Raw genomic sequence first — 21443 nt, forward strand, 5'->3', positions numbered from 1 at the left:
TGTATTCACCTTGTAGGTCTGAGTGTGAGTCATGTCAAAATGTGTCCTGGAGACACCTACTGTAGCAGGAACCACAGAGGCGGTCTATACACACTACTGGTGTGTAGTTGAGATCAAAATGTAGGCAGAGTTCCAAGATAGCTGGTGTCTGAGCAAGCGATCTGGCAGTAAGATGGTCTCCAGTATTATTTAATATTCTTACATTTGCATTATTGTCTTATTCTTTGTTCATCTCTTAAATAAATGTAAAGGGGTATGGTAATTTACATTAGAAAACTTTGTCATTTTGATTACAACACACTCTTTACATGAATCTATGTAGCATGGAGCCGTTTCAGATCAAAAACTGAACCCACTGATAGAGTAGACAAACATCACCGAGGAGGATTTTGCAGCTGAATAGCTTGCCTCGTTTGACGAATGAAACATGATGCAAGACCTTTCTTGATCACCTGATAATATTGTGTAAGATTTTGTTCTTCCTGAGCCAATGTAAGCTTTGTTGATGGGACTTTAAATGACACAGGGCGCTCCTCTGTTTGTTGCGGTCTTCATAGTGCTGAAAGTCAAATATGAGCTCAGGCTTTGAGACCATGGGTTGAGTTGAGGATTGTGTGGGTGTGTCCTAAACAAAGGTAGAGGGCTTCTTAGGTCCTGCTCCTAATCCTGGTCAGATGATTAGAAGTCAGCAGATCAGGACATTGTGATAAAAGGAGATCAGTGGGTCGATGCTGAGGCTAGACTGCGAGTCGGCTCTTTAAAGTCTATTTCTGTGGGTGGCTACGACATTTTACATGCCTTTCCAGATAGTTTCTTACAACAGCGCGTGATGTAAATGTAAAAGAAAAAGTTGAAAATCCCAATTATAGAACTGGATATAAGCTAAAACAAGCGTTTTTGCTTCTTCCTAATCTCTAGTTGTATATTGAGACCTTATTACTGGCTGCACAAACTAGTGCTACAATTTCAATACAGCCCATCATTGTAGGAGATCCCCTGTATCTATTATTTTCCCATCTTTTCAAAAAGCCACGTCAGTGCAGGCTGTGATATGTAATAGGCTGTTTGTAGCAGAAAGAAAAACACGTCAGAAAGCCACTTTGTTCCTGTTTTGCATATTTTAAGTCATGTCCTTTGTTTACCATGGTTTTAAAAATAGTCTGTATGCAACAACTGTGCATTACATACGCATGTGCCGCTTAGATGCAGCATGAATACAAAATGAACATGCATGAGCCAATTCACGACAGGAAGAGTAAATGTTTTATATGCACGAAAGAGGACCAGGACTAAGCGGATCACTTCACGGGAAAAAGCATAAAAATTATTCAAAACAATTGAGCCACTGGAAAGGTGAAGTGAGATCTCACACTATTGTTAGTGACGGGATGTAAGCATGGTTAGAGCTCTGTTTTAAAAAGCCTGTTCTCACACTCACGTGTCTCTTCATATGAAACTGACCTGCATGTACACCCTCCAGGGGGTAGAAGAAGCAGACCAGCAGGTTCATAAGCACAGCCAGGTTGAAGGAGATGTTACTCCACACAGACATGTTTCTTGAGCACCAGTACAGCACCGGTTGGGCTGGGGGGGGGGGTAAAGTGAGACATTTTATTTCAAATTTGATTGCAAATCATAAGATCGCAAAATCATCAGATTGTCCAACCAACAGTTCAAAAGTCAAAGATGATCGATTAAAATGATATAAAACAGAGAAAGGTGGCAAATTCTCACATTTAGAAATCTAGGACCAAGATTTGATAATAATGATGAAAAAGTAATGAATTAAACCATAACTCAATGATCAAAAATGTTTAACAAAACTTCTGTTGAATAACTGTTGAGTCAACTAATTGTTTCAGCACTAAATTGATTATTAGATAACCAAGTTGTTGATAGTAAGAACTTGTGAGAATTGAGCTCAACTGGCTCAGTTCTCCCTCCTCATACAGGAAGTCATGTTACATAAAGTAATACGAGGACATAAATCACAGAAAACACAGACAAAACAAACCAGTCAACATTGTTAATGTTTGTTGAAATGTTGATAGTGAAAAGTAAACACTTTGACCTTTCACACACAATCTGACTTTTAGTAGAATATTTTCTGGAAGTGGAAAAGAGAAACAGAATCAGGGACTTTTCTCTGTTCATAGCCTCTTCTGAGTGAGAGACAAAATATGGCGTTGTGTGGGTATGCAGTCTTGTACGTGGATTAGAAATGTGACCGAGTGTGGGTGCCGGTGAGCAAACACGCTCTCAGTTGTGATTCATAAGGTTAATGTACAAATGTTTCACGACTCAAATAATGTGGAAAACCCCTGTCTGCTTTTAGACAGTGGAAACATATACACACATAGCATGAGTACACACACACACACACAGGGTGACATTGTTAGCCCTGCAGTCGAGTTGGGGATACTCTTCCATTTTCCATACTTCGAGGTCTATCCCCGCATGCATTGGGCAAGAGGCGGGTTACTCCGTGGACACGTCTCCAGTCTGTCAGTGGGACACGTAATCACACAACAACCTTCACGTCCACAGGTAATTTGGAGTTTCACGATTCACCTAACCTGCACGTCTTTGGACTGACAAACATGCAAACTCCACATAGAAAGGACCGTCTGACTGATGGTAATCATTGAGCCACTATGTCGCTACCAAGTTGGGAATCTTCATCACATTAATGAAGAATCAAGTTCATTTCAGAAAAAAAAAGGCAGTGGAGTTGTGCAAACTATCATCTGATCAGCCTCTTAAGAGTTGACTCTTAAATCAGTCACATTTCTTAAGACGATAAAGTGGTAAATATAACCCAACAGGTTCACTAAATAATAATGCTGTTGCTTCTCACAGACTTCTCCCACCACCCCTGTCATCTCCTATTATAGTTTCCCATTAAGATTACTGTCAATGGCATCTCTGGTCTGAAGCATTATGTAAACTGTTGAAACAATTAGACGATGGAGCCAATAAACAAAAATGAATCAGCAACAGTTTTGGTAATTGTTTGACTAATTTATCAAGCAAAATGCAATTGCTTCCACCTTCTGAAATGGGAGGATTTGCTGGTTTTGACAGTTTTTTGTATTTATATATTCAATATAAAGATATTGAATATCTTTACCAGTTTAGTTAATCAAACTAAACAAGAAATCATGTCATGCTGGGTTGAGTTTTGTGATATTTTGTATGCGATCAATATTTTCTGATTTAAAATTTAAAAGGATTAATCTGTTATTAACACTAATAATAACAAGGAACATAGTGAATTTAATTAAGATTATCCAATACCTCATTGGGGAGCTTTGAAGCGTATTTGCACTTCTCACCAAATCCTGTGCTTCAATTAATTGTGTAGCACCTATAGAAGAGTTTATTCAGCCAAATTCAGGTGAATGATGAAACCCTGTGAATAAACATTCATTTGTACAAAGGTTGTCTTGTATCATTTGACATAAATGACCACTACATGCACTACACATGCTCCAACTTGACCCCACCTCTGAGTTTCTTCTGCCAGTTCATCTCATTAAAGAGGTCCTCTGCACTCAGGAAGAAGTCGTTGATCTTGCTGCCCTGCTCGTCTCTCTCTGTGGTGAAGTAGACTCGCAGCTTTGACTCGGTGGTCAGGAACTCACAGATGTTGGGCACGGGGAACACTATCTCCTCCATGGTGCGGTCCTGGCGCACAATCTGAATAGAGACACACCATCACATTGGCATCTGTAGGTCAACATTGTTGTATACTGGCAAGGAAATTGTCACACAATATTGTAAAATGTGTGAAATTCTACTACAGGCTAATGACAAGGACTGCATGTTATGACCTCTATCTGAGCAGTGTGTTTGGCGAAGAACTCCAAGGCCTCATCTCCCTCTCCACTGGCCCCTCCTGGCTTTAACATCATAGACAGCTCCTTATTGTGACGCGCCAACTGTTAGGAGGAACACAGCCAAGAAGTGAGCGTGCCACTCAAAAACAAAAACACATGGATAATGTGTGTCTCATCATATTGCTTTATAAATATAGAGTAATTGATTCATGAGAGAAAAAGCAGACCTGGTGAGCTAAAATGTAGATGTTGTGTCCAACATTTCGGGGGGAAGCAGCATCGTGTTCTTCCTCTTCCCCGTTATCGTCCTCCTCCTTTGTGTCCTCAAATTCTTCCTCTCCCTGTAGATAGGCTTTCTTTATCACTTCCACCTGGACGGGGACACACACACGCACACAAATCCACGCTCTGTTATACTGAGTAGCTGAGGCAATAGCTCAGTTGTATTTGAGGTGTAAAAAGCAACCGTGAAAAGGACACGATGCACATCATCATCTCCTCACCAGCTCTTTAGGCCTCATGTTGTACAGGATCCTCTCTGAGTTCTCACTGTCGTGACGGCTCTCCATGATTGCAAGCAGCAACTTGGATGCATTGTTCTAAGAGTGACAAAAGAGACAGAGACAGAGCAGGCAGAGGGAAAAAAAGCTCCAATATAAGAACTCAAACTCTGTCAGTTTCTACATCCAAGGAAAACAGACAGAAACCCGGGTGCTCTCGAAAAAAAATCACTCTGCAGTTATTTGTCCTGGCAGGCAAAAGCGAGTTTAACTCGGACAAATGAATGCCCAGCTCTTATACTTTCAGTGATATTCAATCCTGCTGTGAAAGGAAAGTACTGCACAGTTGTTTTTTCTAATTTGCGGCCCAAGACCCGAAACCCACATCAACAGGTATAGATTCCTCCTATGAAGCCTTCCTCACCTTGAGCTCCAACACCAGATCCATCCGCTTTTTCCCAAGTGGGTTGATGTCATTGAGGATCAGGGCGATTATGATATCAATTCCATTGGACTCGTGTGTGGCAATGCAATTCTGAATGACATTTAAAAAATACAATTATGAAAAAGACGGAAAGTGCCCTCGTACAGTCACAGAGCTCCCCTGTGGCATGCTCTCTTTCAGTACCTGGTTTTCATGGCAGGGGCCTTGGCAGTACTCTGTTAGACTCTCCAGAGTTTGGTTGATGAGGGCTACGTTCTTCTCGTTGATGTACAGTCCCAGTAGACCGAGACCCCCTGTGGTGCTGCCGCAGATACAGTCCAAGAACTGAAGAGTCTCACACACAAGGTTGTAGTTGTTCTTGTTGTTTTGACAGCGAAGAAAGTTCTGAGGAGATGAAAGTGGTTGGGTTTGTGTGACTGGGACTGACAGAACTGGATGCAAACCACAAATAAACCAATCAAAACCAAACAGTAAATTGTTTCGCTACAAATTAACATTCTGTCATTTACAAATCACTCCTCTGTTAGACAGAACTCAGAAATATGGATGCTAACTCGCTCTCTTTGGTCTTCTTAAATCTTCCACTGTTTTAGCCTTCATCTGAACTGTTGAACATGACTGTTCCATCGAGAACGTGCCAACAGTCACTGGGCATGCATTTTTGCAGGATAGTGCGCTCTACCAGAAGGGTTTGTTCACCGACAGGAACCTAACTTCTTACATTCTAATAAAAGCAATCTTAGTGCTGAAAAAGTCAGATGTACCCAGGAACAATTTTTAGACCCACAAAATACAAAAGAGGCTAACAGGATATTTCCTCATAAAAACTAAAGTACAGAGTGTTACACAGGAAAAAGCAGCTAATTTGTTTTAATTTTAAAGGTGTGCCAGAGAAGCCATCTCCATAGCCTAAAGAAGTCAGGTCTGGCCTCTCATACACATCTCAATGATGATGAAGTGATTTAGCATTGGTAATAAAACCATGAGACCCGTGTTTTAAACCTGCAGCGAAGACACAAAAGATGATAAGACGTCAAAAAGTAAAAGGAAGGAACTGTAGTCAAGTGTGATCCCAAAAAATCAGTCTGTCCCACCTGTAGGTCCCGGTTGTGATTCTCACAAAGCAGCTGGAGAAAGCGAAGGATGGGCTGCATGATAACAATTACAAAACTCATTTCTCCCTCGTCCTGGTTCTTGTCCCCAGTGCTGGGTTGGCCGTCGGCTGAGTTGAAGTGGTCCTCAGGGTCTGCTTCACGGCGGTATGAGTTAAAGGCCTTCTTGGTAGCAGTCGAGGCCTCTAATAGCTGCTCTCTCGCATCCTCTGTCATGACCACCGCTGAGTCTCTAGCTAAACAGAGACAGGCACCAAACAGGGACTATGAAATCAGTCGAAACCCACAGAAATCCTCTTTCTACTCTGGATTTGCAATCAAAGATTAATCATCTAAGATATATATGTAGCTCGTCTTAGCATCCTTTGTTGGTAACAACCTCACGTAAATTCATACTTCAGATCATAGTATGTGACCTCTGACCTTTTTTGCGTACAGGGACGTCTTTGTCCTGGCTGTCATCGTCTCTCTTTCTGTTTCCCAGGTCGCTGGTATTTACAGTCACCGTGGCTTTGATCTCCAGCTGGGCCAGCTTCATACGGTCGTAGAAAACCCTGAAGAACTTTTCGGATTTCTTGTCTTCTGTCAGACGGCAAAAGAATGAACGCTGGACACAAGAAACAAGAACAGAAAAAAAACAGAGATTGTGGATCTTACGGTCTGCTTAATGCACTTTTGATAATCGATTAATCGTGTCAATCATTTTCCAGGCAAAGACACAAGCTCCTCTGGTTCCAACATCTCAATGTGAAGATTTGCTGCTTAACTGATTAATCGCTTGTAGAAATATTCATTAGTTTCAGCCTTAATATAAATGACCACATGCATTACAAGATCAAAATTTCTCCCTCCAAATTTGTGTTATGCCACTGACACGTTATATAGAGTGCAGTGAACTAAGGTCAAAACATGAACATGATCTTAGGATAGGAAACAGGCAGAAAACGATCTTGACTGGACCTTCACAAAACATTATATAACTATAGTGAAGCAAGTCTGGATTTACTACGATGGGAGGGTTTGAACGCTGCAGTTATGGCTGTAGAATGGGGTCATGCAAAAATACTTTCGAGCCTGTGAACGCAATATGTCTACACCATGTTTCAGGGACAGGGCTGTTGTTTTGATTATGTAATCTGCTGCAGCATATGGAAAGGCTTCGACGAGCAAAGGCAGTCTCACCAATCTTATGTGGTGAAAAGTGACACAAGAGGGAGAAGCCTGGCCTATTTACACAGATAGAGAAACAGAGTTTGGGGGGGGACTGGGAAAAATGAGCTGGCGGCGAAAGACAGACACCAAAGAGGGAATAAGGGAGTAAAAAAGCAGATGATTGAGAGAGGGTAAACGAGAGCAAGAGATAGGAAGGGAATGTTATCAGACAGTATCTAGGCCAGTGCTCAAAGTTGTTACATAACCTTCTGTCTTTTCAGGTTAGATGTAAAACTGGGCTACTAGAGAAAACAAATAAATGAAAGTCACAAGGAAAGCGTTCAGCAAAATGGACAAAACAAGCCTCGCTTCTCCTAGTTCAATGAGACTGTGAGGGTGTTTGTACTAAGAATTTTACACGCATTGAAATTGAATGTTAAACACACGGCGAAATCTTTTCATTCCAAATTGAGAATAGCGACAAGCCAATTAAGTAGCCAAACAAGACAGCGTATGCAGCTTATTAACAGAACACAGAGCTAACACAGTTTTTCTACTGCATTGTGTTGCTCTCATTAGAAACAATAACATAACTGTGTGCTTGTGCACTAAAGCAGATTCATGAGCCTCACTGTGCCCCACCCCGGCCCTCCACCACTGAGCAGAAGCCCTCCTGCACGTACACACTCTGCCAACGCTAAGGAAAGAGGAGATAGCAGCGCGGGGAGGGGTGTGTGTGTGTGTGTGTGTGTGTGTGTGTGTGTGTGTGTGTGTGTGTGTGTGTGTGTGTGTGTGTGTGTGTGTGTGTGTGTGTGTGTGTGTGTGTGTGTGTGTGTGTGTGTGTGTGTGTGTGTGTGTGTGTGTGTGTGTGTGTGTGTGTGTGTGTGTGTGTCGGGGGGGGAGCTGACAAGCAAGGCCATCACACAATTAACAACTTGATGACAGAGTGGAGAGCGCACAGACGAGGATTAGCTGCACCACTGGCAAAACACTCACAGCTCACAACTCACAGCATGCCTGTGGAGGGAGGTGATGGTCATTCCTGTCTGTCTGTCTGTGCTCACATAGCAGTGGGGGCATGAGGCCCAGGTTAACACACATGGATTGGACCACAGCAAACAGAGAGAAGCCCCCCTACCCTTTACCATTACATAACTCGCACAGACAAACAAACACACTTGTACAGTACAAGCACACACAAGCTGGAGAGCGCGTACGCTAATGCACCCGCCGACTTTTACACTCACAAAACTAGGTCAGCTGTCTCCGGCATAGGCACATGCCAATTTTGAGAGGACACACCCACATATCACACATACAGTATTAGATCTCCCTAAAACTCTGTGAATGCCAAATTCATTCTTATGTAATCACATTCATTTTCTACTGCCTATCCTTTTAATAATGTTGCAGTCCTCGAGACAAAGACCCCAGGGATCCTGCATACAGGGGACTACTCTGCCCATAAGTCGGAAGTTTAGCATTAAGTTGTTGCATTTTTTTTGTCTGAACCTGAAATGTCTCTGGGATGTCCCAGGTGAGAGATACTGCATTCAGTCTCAGTGTGCAGTCAGGCTCACAGTGCAGGGTTGGCAGGACTAGCACCATGCCAGCAGGGGCATTTCATCTCATGGATCAGGGTTAGCTGAGCTATTATGTTTCACTGCGGTAGAGGTGAGCTTGTTTGATTGATGGTGGCTGGGAGGTCATATTAGAGTTATTCATTATTGTGTTGAAAGTCTTTACCTGCAGCAGCAAACTGAAAGTCATTTTTTTAAACCGTCTGTTTCTACGAACTGAACTGAGTTTAGTGGATTGAGTGAGTCACTGAAACAAAGACAAAGCCTTGTACATGAAGCTGGAACACCGCAATGAAGAAAAAAACACCACAGAAAACCTTCATTTGATTGGTTTTTTTGAGAATTGTATGCGAGGCTGCGTCTTAAAATGAATCAAAAATGAAAACCTAAACTTTCATGTCTAACCACAATGCTGCTTCTGTAGTGTTCTTCGATGCTGGTCCTTACACACCCGATGGCGAAATCTGCGCGGCCTCATCAAGACACCATCTGTGTTTTGATATCACTGGAAAAGCAAGGACACGAGCGGCGTGGGGAGGGATGACGTTATGGATAAGGTAACACATGGTGGTCAAGGAGAGAATGGAATAAAAGTAACTAAGGACGAAGGAGAGAGAGGAGCATCTTAGCGGCCCCCTAGAGTGTTGGGTAAACACAGTGTCTGTCTGTATCCATGGCGAAAAACCCATGAGTGGAATGAGACGAAGAGGAGTGTGGGGGGGGCGGACAACACTGAAAAACAAGGTCATCACGCTTTCCTTTCTCCCCTTCCGTTCCGCCACTTGGCATCAACAAAGGGATGTTATGTAACAGCTATTTATACTCGCGCTCCCTTTCCCTCTCACCCTCCCTCTCATGTCAGGCAGCACCACATGCAAACCAAATGCTACTCTGTTCTCCTCCAAGTCCTTTTCCTCCTTTCCTTTGTCTCTTCCTTTTTTTCCTCAAAGCAGCCGCCTCTCTCTTTATTTTTCCACCTGACAAGAGAGTTTGTCTGCTGCATTGTGTTGCTTTTGCAATATCGGTTAAACGCACCTGCAATGCAAGACTTTTTTTGGAGGGAAACCAAACAGCATGCCATGCGGTTACATAACAGATGGCTGAGGAGTGAAATGTCACAAGTTGCAATGTCACAACACAATTCACAGCTGTTTTGAGCTCTCTCATAGCGGTCACAGAGGAGCCAACAGGTCCAGAAAGCACTCAAATGCATTGACTGTAAAATATCCGAAACTTCCAACGGCATGTATGCATTAGCTTTGCATGAATGCAGAACCAGAGGGTGTGTGTGAAAATGAGTGACTGTGCATGCAATCTTGTCACAGTTATTCTGTGTGATGTATTTCTATTTGGTATGTATTGTAGGTCATGAGTAAATAGTTAACTGTGTTACATGAGAACAGGATATCCAAGTGGTGCTCAGTTCGGCATGTGAGATGAAGACACCAACAAAAACCAACTCCTACTATCCTTGGAGTGCTTTCTTGAAGAGAGCACCCAGCAAAAGTAGTCAGTTTTCTCTCATAGTGACACTTAAAGTTTACGGAAAAGGTATGCTTGATTTGTGAATTCGAACTTTACACTGTCAGTGAAAACATATCTGTTTATTTTTTAAACTTCCACTTAGGGAACTGTCCAGTAACTCAAAGAACACAAATATGTGTACTATGTGGCACGTTTCTAGCACTGCATACAGAGTAGGTTGCCCGAAAAGAAACCTCCCTTTTCAGAACAAAGAATGCACGGGTGAGAGCAGCTCCAGTTTCTCCTCAATCCCCTCTGTGTTCCCCCGTCCCCCCCCCCCCCCTCTCCCCCCACTGCCCCAGTTCCGGAGGCCCAGTATGACCCAGTTTGGGCCGGCAAGAGAGCGCAAGGGAGCGGGAGAGGCTGGTATGTTTTGTAGGCTGAGACATTCCTCATTGTTCATTCACACAGGGCTTATGTAACGCAGACGGATCACGTGACGTAGTGCTGCAGCAGCCGTGGGAAGCCAAAGCATTATCTTCACCACAGTGGCTTCCTTTGCTCTAATCTGATTATGCAAGCCCCGTGCTTCCACAACAACACACAGACGGAGAGACAGATGTAAAGACAGGGGGATCAACAGACAGAACTACAGACAGGCAGAAAGACAAGGAGATCAACAGACAGAGCTAAGACAGATGGAAAGGTGTGGAGATCAACAGACAGAGCTACAGATCGACGGAAAGACGAGGAGATCAACAGAGCTACAGACATACGACAATGCAGGGATATCAACAGACATAGCTACAGACAGACAGAAAGATCAACAGACATAGCTACAGACAGACGAAAGACAGGGAGATCAACAGACAGGCAGAAAGACAGGGATATCAACAGACAGAGCTACAGACAGGCGGAAATATCAATAAACAGAGCTACAGACAGGCGGAAAGAAAAGGAGACATACAGACAAAACTATAGATAGATGGAAAGACAGGGAGATCAATGGACAGAGCTACAGACAGATGGAAAGAAATAAATCAACAGACAAAGCTATAGAAAGGTGGAAAGACAGGGAGATCAACAGACAGAGCTACAGACAAATGTAAAGAAAAGGAGATCAACAGACAGAGCTCCATGCAGATGGAAAGATGAGGAGATCAACAGACAAAGCTACAGACAGATGGGCATGAAAAAGAGAGGCAAATTGAGATAGGTTAAAGCTCAGGTTAAAGCAAATAGGGAAAGAACAGTAAGATAAATTAACTAATGCACACAGCTGCCCAGAGTGAGAAAATGAAGAATATTTTACAATATACTAATCTATAAACGGACTTGATTAGCAGCTGGCGTGGCCTTTTAGCCAAATGATGGTGTGCTAGATATGAGGTGGAGGAGAGCCGCCTTCGTATTGTATATGTGCAGCTATGGTGGCCCAGTGACCCACATACTGTCGATCCTCTTGTAATAAAAACTATCCATGGGACGTTGTATTCTTTTCACTGACCAAATCTAAAGATGCACTGCACGATAAGCTGAGCCTTTACATAGATAACTGCCCATGAAATGTAAAACCCTGGAGATCAGTTACAGTAAGTGAAATGGGTAAGTGTGTAATTTGTATTATTTTACAATAATATAGATTCAAACATGTAGCAGTTGAGTTTTTCAAAAGTAGACAGTTGACCCAAGGATGTCCCTTCAGTTTCCACTTGTATGTTCGGTAAGAGATTCAGGGGTTAACTAACCTGGATGGTGGTGTTTCCACCCTCCAGCAATGCAATAGCCAGGAGGATGCTTTCTTGGAAAACCCGGTCACTAGTGGTGTTCATGATGAGGTCAATGACCAGGTCAGAGGCTCCCTCTTTGTCCAAGTGACACTGTACCTCTGCCAGACTCATTTCCGCACGACTCAGCCCCCCGGGACCCCCTAATGCTGCAGAGACAGAGAGACAGGTCAGATCAGAATCACAAGCATCAGGTATACAGTTTATGAGATTAATACTTTCCAATCATTGTCCATTCACATCATATATCAAATATAGTTCCATAAGAAACACCCTGCATTTATAACAGGAGCTAAAATACTAATTGTAACTTCAGTAATTTGCAATAATAATAACTATATAATTCTATAATCAAAAAAAAACTAAATATATATATTCTAGTTTATTTCGTGTTTTTCTTTAATAGTTGACATTAAACTACAAAGATTGATTTTGAAATTTGACACAATATTGCACATAGAAACCTAAAACGAGAAAAAAGATAGCACTCTTTATCATACAATGAATGGATCCAGGTTAACGTATGGGACAGATTTTCTGGCACATGCAAAGTCCAAAATCATTTGCTTAAAATAGGCCAGATTTCTAACTGTGATGCTAACCCGGTGCTAATTTGTGTAACTGCACAGTGTTGTATAGTTCATTGCTCATGACTTTGCCTGCACATTTCCCCTTTGAGGCCTCATCTTCAGGCTACATATGGAATTCTCAGCCTGGCTCTTGTTTCTGCAACAGGTGCAAAGGCTGTTTTCATGGGAAGTAGCAGACTGTCACCTAGCAACAGTCAAGAGTGGATCATTCAAGGGGAGGGCTACATTTCCTGTGATCAGTTTTCCAACATCTTGGTGCACATGGGAGAGATGGTGAACCGGGAACCATTGGTGATTTTCTGTGTCTTTGGGTTTAGTTAAAAATACAACATCTGGCTCTTTCATCACAACTGTACATTACGCGTTATATTCATACAATATGGTGTCACACCCATGCTACACTGAATGCTAACACACTGCCTTTCGCGCCACAGCAGACAACAAGCTGTTCTGGTTCATGTGGCAGCACTGAATTTACATTAAAAAAAACCTCACAGCTCATACCATTGGCACCAACATGTCCTCCAAAATCTACATGCAGATAAAATGTTACATCATACATATCAGAACCAAACACTCAACTAGGAGAAACACCGCACAGAGAATCAGTATTCAGTATTTTGACTGCAGATATAGTTACACAATGACCCCGTTATCAGGCAGTGATAAGAGTGAGGTGCTCTGCGTGCTCAAAGGGCAGCTCACAGTGCATCTCTGGAGCTGATAACCGGCTCAGGGCCAGACAGATGGGAGTCCCGTCCTAATATAACATTATTGAGAGAACATTGCTTTATTATGACTTTAGGGGCAGAACACATTTTGGCAACCCAAAAAGGTTAGGTTTATCTACACTGCCCCCTGATAGTAGTTGTAGTCATTACTGGCAGCAAAGTCATGCATCTCTTTTATTTGGCAGGGGCCTTCTGTTAATGCTTCACAGACACATCAGCTCAATTAGAGATGTTGAAATCAGTGTTTTTGTGGCCTTGTGTGCGCTACAAAACTAAAACTACACTCATTTCTTTCTGCTATTAAGAATTAACAACCAACTTCTGTCTTCGGTATCAAAAGCGGCGCAACAGCTGTCCCACCTGATTGATTTTTGCCGGGTCCTACTGGACTGAGGGGGCCATTGCTAAATGACGTCAGGCTGTCCCTCCTCCCACCACTTCGATAAAAGTTGCCATAGTAACGATTCACCAGAATCTGTCTCAGTGCCTCGCCCTACGAGAGGGAAAGAAAGGGAAGGATGTAATGACGTGAAGCCAGCAACAGGGAGAGAGATGTTGTATAACAGGGATAACATGCATCATCAGTGATAAAGTCTGCATTTTAGAAGCACATAAAGACACCGAAAACAGACCCCAGAAAATGACAACGACCGTGCTCCGTAACACACAGTTATGGAGAAACCGTCAACATTTCATTTAAATATTGAATTAAAAAGAATTGCCACATTTCTACGCAAGCAAAACTTGCAGACATAACCTGAAGTTTACGTCATTCACCACCCACACAGGCGACACGGACACGTTTCACAGCGGCCGCGGTGACCCTGAGCAGTTACAACGTGAGGTCCTGGTGTTCACTGAGACAGACCCGGGTCCAGCCCTCCCACACTGTGACTCATCCGCTGGCGAGCCGTCAGCAGCACGACTTTGCCGTTGTTATGGCAACCGCAGCCCATAGCTACCTGCCAGACCTCTCGTGGGATAAAGTGCAGGAAATGAGAGAGAGTTTTTTTTTTGTGTTCGTGCGTGATCATGTTCAAATCATTGTCAACTGTGGGTGGTCCGTGATAGACGACAGCAGCGCTATGTAAGCTCCGCCGCCACAGTTATGCTCTGGAGTTAGGTAGAGGTAGTAGGTGTGAAGGACGTTATAATAACTATTACTATCACACAATTGTATTAGTTAGTCAACTGTATGTATTGTGTGTACCACATGGTATGATCAGCTGTAGTCAGAAGACGATTCCCTGGTCTCACTGGAGAATACTGCTATGTTGGCACAAACCGAGCCCGTATCTAGAATGAACAATTTACTGAAACCAGCAAACTCATTTTGAATCATATTGTCTTTGTGAACGTGTTGAAAAAGTTGGTGAGTAATAATAAATAAAAAAAAAAAAGCATTTTAGATATATGGTAATTACTGTGATAATATGAGAACTGAATGGAATCAACAGCTGAACAGAATACCTGCTTGCTAAATAATCTTCTTCTCTTGGAGATGATAATTATATATTGATTAACTTCAATCAATATTGTTAATCTGGAATATCAATATTAGAGCTTGCCTTTTTATTGGAAATACCTGACGCTTTGTGGAGTCCCCTTTATTTAAATAAACACCATTAGATAAAAGAGGCTGTTTTCTTTTTCTTCCTTCAGGTAAACAGTAGTTAGGTGGTTTGGTGTCACTTAAAGCAGGGAAGGGGAGTGATTAGAAACACAAAAAGCAGGGGGGAAAAAGGCACAAAAAGGTCATTTTAAAAAGTTGATATCTCACTCTGAATCTCGGGAGTATTGAGGTTTTAAGTTAAGTTGCCATGCTGTTACAAGTACCTACCCTCTTCTGGTCCTCCAACAACTTCTCAGGCTGGTTCTGATCCAGCTGCTGGGTGCAGTGAGGAGTGTGAGCACAGTGGTCCAACAGATACAAACACAGGGTTAGTATTCATGCAGGTAATTGTGAGGTGAACAACCAAATCGTGAGCCTTTTTAACTGCTTTAAGTGGCAATGCAAAGGTCTGCTCGGTGTGAATTGTCATGCATCGGCTGCAATGTTAGAAACCAGAGAAGCATTGTGGTTGTGGCGGTTTTAGACGGGGTAGACAGGAAACGTGTACAATGTTGACGATTAATACCATGGTAGGACATGTTGAATGTGATTTGATTTCTTTCTTGTGTTTTTTCTTAATTTTAGTTAATTATTAATTTTCAAATTGCTGTCTCAGAGTGAGTTAGGGAAATATACTTATTTGCAGTTATTTGATTGGCTTAGCTTAACAAAAATACTGGAAATGGGAAGTAACAGCTAGCCTGGCTCTGTCAAAAGAAACCAGTATTTCTAAAGTTCCCTGATTAACATGTCATCTCTAAATTTCTTTAATCCTTACAAACATTGACGTGTACAAATTATAAATGGTTTTTTTTCTTAGCCGGTCACAGAGACTCCCTGGAGTCTCTGCAGTCACGATGGCGATAAGACTCCAGGAAGTCAACAAAGATAATAAGCTTATTTCCCAAAATGTCAAAACTTTTCTTTTAATATTTAAGGAAAACTGAGGAAAAAGCTGAAATCAAACTGGAACACTGAATTCACTTGAAGTCAGGAACGAGTAAACACCATGTGGAAGGTTCTTGTTTTAAGCCATTTTGAGCAAAACGAAAAGCACAATAATCAAAGTTGGACCCCTGAGATCTGGTGTTTTCCCTTTTCTTTCCTTAATGGTTCACGCAAACAATAGGAATACAGGTTTGACACCGTGTTGCAGTCTCCAATTTCACTGCATCCATGCACAGTAATCACCAAGAGTAAAAGGAAACTGGTAAAAGGCAATGTTCTACATAAATTGTTATGTAAAAGGACATACTAGGAGGGACGGGCGAGAGGAGAGGATTGGCGAGGGGCGATGGGGTTAGAGTTATATAATCACACCAAAAGGAACCATGTCACTAAACCAGTGACACAGAGCTGCTTACAGTGACCATCTGTCACCAAAAACACAGAGGGCAAGTGGCAGAGCAAGTGAAAGACAGAGAGGGTGAGAGAGAGAGAATAACAAACAGTAGGATTAAATAACTTTGACAGTTGACTAGTCTCTCTCTGTCAGGCTGCAGCATGGTATACAGTACTGAATGGATGCATATTCAGACGGTGGTTACTGTTGCTTCTGTACGCACCAGATATGATAAGTTACCTTTATCTATAGAACGTCATAACTCTGCTGTGTACTTTTTGGACGTGTGAACTTGAGCCAAGTCAGTCAGACTCAAGTCACGTAACCATAGTTGGCCCTCACCAATTTGTTTCCCCAAGACAAGATTTTAGCCAATTCCACCACCAATCACTCTCACACCGAAACTGCATTGTTTTGTCTTTGGGATTAATTTATACCGATGAAGCTGTATTTCTCAAAATGATGTAGTAAGAAATTCTGCAAATACCTGAAAAGTCTTTCCAACTACTGAATTTAAGGTGGGAATAACTGACATCAACTCTAGATATTTACTTGCTATTAGGGTGATGCTGCGGGCAACCCAGAAAATAGGGCCTATTTAATAGGCTACATAGTTATGTTGATGTGGGCTATTTTGTAATATTTCTAAATAATAGTATAAAAATATCATTAGTGATAAGTAGAAAAAGATGACTTTGACCTTGGTATTTCTTTCCTCATTTAGGGCGCCCCTATGGATGGAGGATGCCACAGGCATTCTTCTTTACCACCTATGCCAAGGGCCGACTCTGCACATATCTGATGCATCCATAAAATTAACAAAAATTCCCTTGGAATCTAACCTTTTCACTTAACCTGACATGTTAACTTCCCCTAGACCAAATTTTTTTTTTTAAAAAGCGTTCAGTGAGGCCGTTGAACAGAAAGGAACCATAAGGCTCACCCTAACTGGTGTCTAAAAATACCCCTCGCTCGAACAACTGACAGCCATGCTCGATAGTTCAATAAGTTACTCCGTGAACTATCAAAAAAACAACATAAAAAGGGTCTAACCATGGCAGCACATGCTATATACAGGTTCCTCAAATAGTACAGTCAAAAGATGCAGTACACGCTGGGCCTTACTTATTGTTTATAGCTGTCCTGTGAAAAGACATTTTTGCAGAATCCCCTGCTCAAAAACAACAGCTTCCACAGCCGCCAGCCCGACAAAGAACATCTTCAAAAGCGTAGTGAGACAGATCGAGAGTGTGAAAGTGACAGACATAGTCACAGTGTGAAAGAAGAAAGGGAAAACGCAGAGTAGACTATCATTTACACTTTAGAATACTCAATATTCCATTTTTTATTTATATTTCACTCATAATTTCCAATATTTCCAGTAGTTTTGTTGACGAGCAAAACTCGTCAGCTTTGTACTTGTCTTGAAGTATTTACCTGAGACATGATTTGGGTTTTTTTGTGTCAGGACTTCAAACTCACTTTTGACAAGCACAACAATTGCTTTGATCCTGCCTAAAGACAACTTGGTAGGGCAGAGTTCAGCAGCAGGTCAGGGGGCCATACACTGGAAGAGCAACATCATCCACGAGTCTGTGGACACGGCCTCACTGTCACAACTTCAAAACACAAAGAAATATGCTGATCAGAGTACCTAAGTGCAACTAATCGTCCCCGGTCTGACCACAGACACCACAGGGTAAACCCTCACAGCTGCCACAGCCGCCTTAACTATAGTGCATTCCACCAAACTGGAAACTCCCCAGGGCAAACCCCTGATCAGTCTCACACCTCAGTTTGAAAACACACACACACACACACACACACACAAACACACACTTCTACTTTTTGTTTCGGTGTTTTTTCTGAAAGTTCATAAATAAATATGTTTTGTTTTTTATGAGAGTGAGTCGCTGTTTAAACCAATGGTGAATGACATGAACGCCGGGGTTTACCACTCGGCTGCTTGTTATGCGCAGACAGTAAAGCAGAGTAAATTAAAAGACTGCTTCATAATTTACATTGCAACTGATCGATATCTACACCAGCGCCGTCAAATTATTTTCTGTCTTGACCAGATTGGGCAAATTGGGCATCGACCTGAGTTTTGTAGAAAATGTGTCGGGGGGGGGGGGGGGATATAAAAGTGAGCCGGTCTTAAAATCGAAAAGACTTTTCTTCTTATTTCATCCATCGACAAGCTTGCCAAGGGCAGAGGCAGGGAGGTGAAAGGGATGAATTATGACTTAATAACAACATGGAGGCCTTGCATAACTGCTTCAACTATAGACCACACACACACACACACACACACACACACACACACACACACACACACACACACACACACACACACACACACACACACACACACACACACACACACACACACACACACACACACACACACACACGGCCAGGTGAAGAGGGGAGCCAGCACTGTGCATCATGAACTCTCGTCTTGCATAACTCCGACAGCCAAAGAGCAACACATTTAGCTGATATTCACCTCCCTGACATCTACCAACGCATTGGGGAGGTCAAAAATGCATCTCATGTCATCTCTATTTTTCATTAAGCACTGATAATAACTCATTATGCAGAATATTATTTTATTAACCTTCTTCATGTGACCCCAACAATTTCACTATCAATCATATACTATCATGCTATACTGCTTTACTCAAAAGGGTGACAGAAGAGACAACAGCCAGCTACGCACATTCATATCACACCTACACAAACACTCACAGCCAACCCTATTAAGTTTACACAGTGTGGGTGTGTGTTTGCATCCATGTGAGAAAAGTTGTGAATGAAAGTGCGAAGTATAAATTTGGATGATGAATGATTTAGCGGGGGCCAAAAGGGGAAAAAGAGAAGAGAAATATGAAGATTGGCACATGGGGTGGGGAGAGGAGCAGGTTTCCACTCAACTGACACTCTGCTTTTCATGTGTGGACAGATGGAGATACAACATTTAACAGGTGTGTGTAGGGATCATCTCTCTCTCTCACAATCCCCCCACCCCCATGATTGCAACTGGCATTTACACACACACACACACACACACACACACACACACACACACGCACAAACAAGTAGTGTGGGTAAACAGCTCCTCCACACTTTTATTGGCAATTACTGCTGAAGGTCACACATCAGCGGAGGGGCTAGGTTCCAGGAAAAAAAAAAAAAAAGCCCGGTTCTTATGTAACCTCAGCCCAGAGTTGGCAGGGGCCCAGGAATCGTGCAGCTCTCAGGCAAAGGAAAACTAGGACACAGCCTCAATGACTGCCACAGCTCCTCACACTCATGCACATACAGTCACAGTGCCTCCCATTGGCACCTAAGGGAGATGCAGGGGAAACACCCTTCAAAAAGCTGAGCGTTGTCAAGACTATGATGACCTCACCTTTTTGTAAAAAACAGACACCAACAGTTTTCCCTCAAATTTAGGAAACATATATGGAACGTCCCCTTATATATTATTATTATTTTTCTTTATATGCCTATATATCTCTTTTTTCACATTTGTCATCTGTTTTCATGCTTTTTGTTTAAGTGTAAAATAAAAAGGGCCTCAGCATTAAACTGGAATTTATGTTAAAATATACAGTAAATATGTCCCAAGTTGACTTTTACTTGATATGGTGCTTACAGCGGCAGAAAGTAGGGCATGTAAATGCAGCACTGGCAGTTTGCCCAGACAGTGAGTGACTCACCTTGGAACCTGGAATAACACAACTCTGTTGAGCAACATGCAGTCAGCCACAGCGCACGTCTCCCTATCTCTCTCTCTCTCTCTCTCTCTCTCTCTCTCACAGTTTTCAGTTGATCTACACACCTTTACCACCATTTGTTACCAGCTGTGCCTAGAGCCTCCACCACCTACAACACACGGCCACAGCAGCTGCTACAGGACTATTGAAGAACAACTACTAGTAGTACACAGAAAGCAGCTCAAGAAAACAAGAGCACGAGTAGAAGAAAAAGAGAAACAACCTTAGGCATATCCATCTCATCATCAAAGGCCCTGAGCTGAAAGAGAACAGAGGGTTTAAGGGGTTAGATAACAACACAGGCAGAAGGAAGCTAAAGCAGAGGTCATTGATACAGCAGGACATGTAAGACATATGAGTTAAAATTGTAGATATTAGCCACAGTGAGCAGAATTGGTGAAGTGTCATACAGTGGTGCAGTGAGTAAGTGACCAGTCCTGCCTTACTGACTACAGAGGTGACTGTGACAGGAAGAACAAGCCAAGTCCCTTCAAAATAAGGGTACTCACTGGGTGCGTGGCACAGTGATGCAGTAAAATGATATTCAACTACACCTACATGGATACATAGTTTAATCACATAACATATTGTATAGATCTCTTATTGCTGTTTCTATGTGAAACCTTGCAACTCAATCTTTGATCATGTGTTTCTTCTATTTATAGTTCCTGCAAAGTTAAAATCTATCTCTGATCAGAAATCCAATGTATGCCCCAGCTTCAAAACCCCCCCCCAAAGAAATCAAACCTGCAATATATATTTCTACAACTGTATTAATGTATTTCATACAGCACAATATACAGTAAATGCACACTTATATGGTGCAGATGAGGTACATCACCGCACCATGTCTGCGATTTGCAGCTTCTCCTACCTTCTCCCCATAACCACGGTCTTTTGTCATCATCTCTCGCAGCGTTTGCAGAACTTTGATGCACAGTCTCTCCTCATTTTCCTCCAGCAGCTGCTTGGTATGTTTGATCAGCCTGCACGAGTACATTACTTCATAAGTCTAATTCCTAATGAGAACACTGACTCATTTGCCAATAATAGACATATTTTGCTGAAGAAGATATTTACAGTACTTACTTGCAGATGAAACCTCCGCTCTCACACTTCTTACGCGAGTCTGTGTTTTCGGGGAAGAGCAGCTCGGGCCGATGCAGCACGTCCACCAGAACTGACAACTCAGCCTGGACCAACGGCCGCAGACGGTCCTCGAGAGCTGACACAATGTCCTACGGTGCAGAAATAGACACCTCCTTACTACTTGAACAATTTGACACACATCAGTAAGCGCAAATGCTCACATATACTGTACCTGCAGCCTCTCAATGATGTTCCTGTAGTCCCGTGAAGCGGTCACCACAGAGTCCCTGCGGGCAGCATTGCGAGCAGAAAGTCTCCAGCTCATGGCTGTCTTCTGGACAATGTTGTTGGATTTCACAAACAGGTTGTTCACCTGGTTGTCCAGATCCACAGGAATGGCTATTGCTCTGCCTTTCGC

General features: G+C 42.5%; 1 protein-coding gene across 1 annotated transcript in view; it reads right to left on the reverse strand.

Moving 5' to 3' along the window:
- The window catches only part of LOC306694097 (inositol 1,4,5-trisphosphate-gated calcium channel ITPR1-like), a gene marked incomplete at its 5' end in the record, with an annotated part of 61452 nt that overhangs the window by 12386 nt on the left and 27623 nt on the right, over positions 1-21443 (reverse strand). Inside the window, 16 exons of the mRNA XM_079156814.1 lie at positions 1462-1584; positions 3507-3699; positions 3834-3941; positions 4067-4210; positions 4343-4438; positions 4764-4874; positions 4968-5168; positions 5879-6132; positions 6320-6503; positions 11841-12028; positions 13561-13693; positions 15041-15088; positions 20160-20195; positions 20811-20922; positions 21026-21174; positions 21258-21442. Of these exons, the coding sequence (XP_079012940.1) occupies positions 1462-1584; positions 3507-3699; positions 3834-3941; positions 4067-4210; positions 4343-4438; positions 4764-4874; positions 4968-5168; positions 5879-6132; positions 6320-6503; positions 11841-12028; positions 13561-13693; positions 15041-15088; positions 20160-20195; positions 20811-20922; positions 21026-21174; positions 21258-21442 (2265 nt within the window). The remainder of the gene's footprint in view (positions 1-1461; positions 1585-3506; positions 3700-3833; positions 3942-4066; positions 4211-4342; positions 4439-4763; positions 4875-4967; positions 5169-5878; positions 6133-6319; positions 6504-11840; positions 12029-13560; positions 13694-15040; positions 15089-20159; positions 20196-20810; positions 20923-21025; positions 21175-21257; position 21443) is intronic.

The sequence above is a fragment of the Pholis gunnellus genome, assembly GCF_910591455.1.
Source record: "Pholis gunnellus genome assembly, chromosome: 3".
Lineage (NCBI taxonomy): Eukaryota > Metazoa > Chordata > Actinopteri > Perciformes > Pholidae > Pholis > Pholis gunnellus.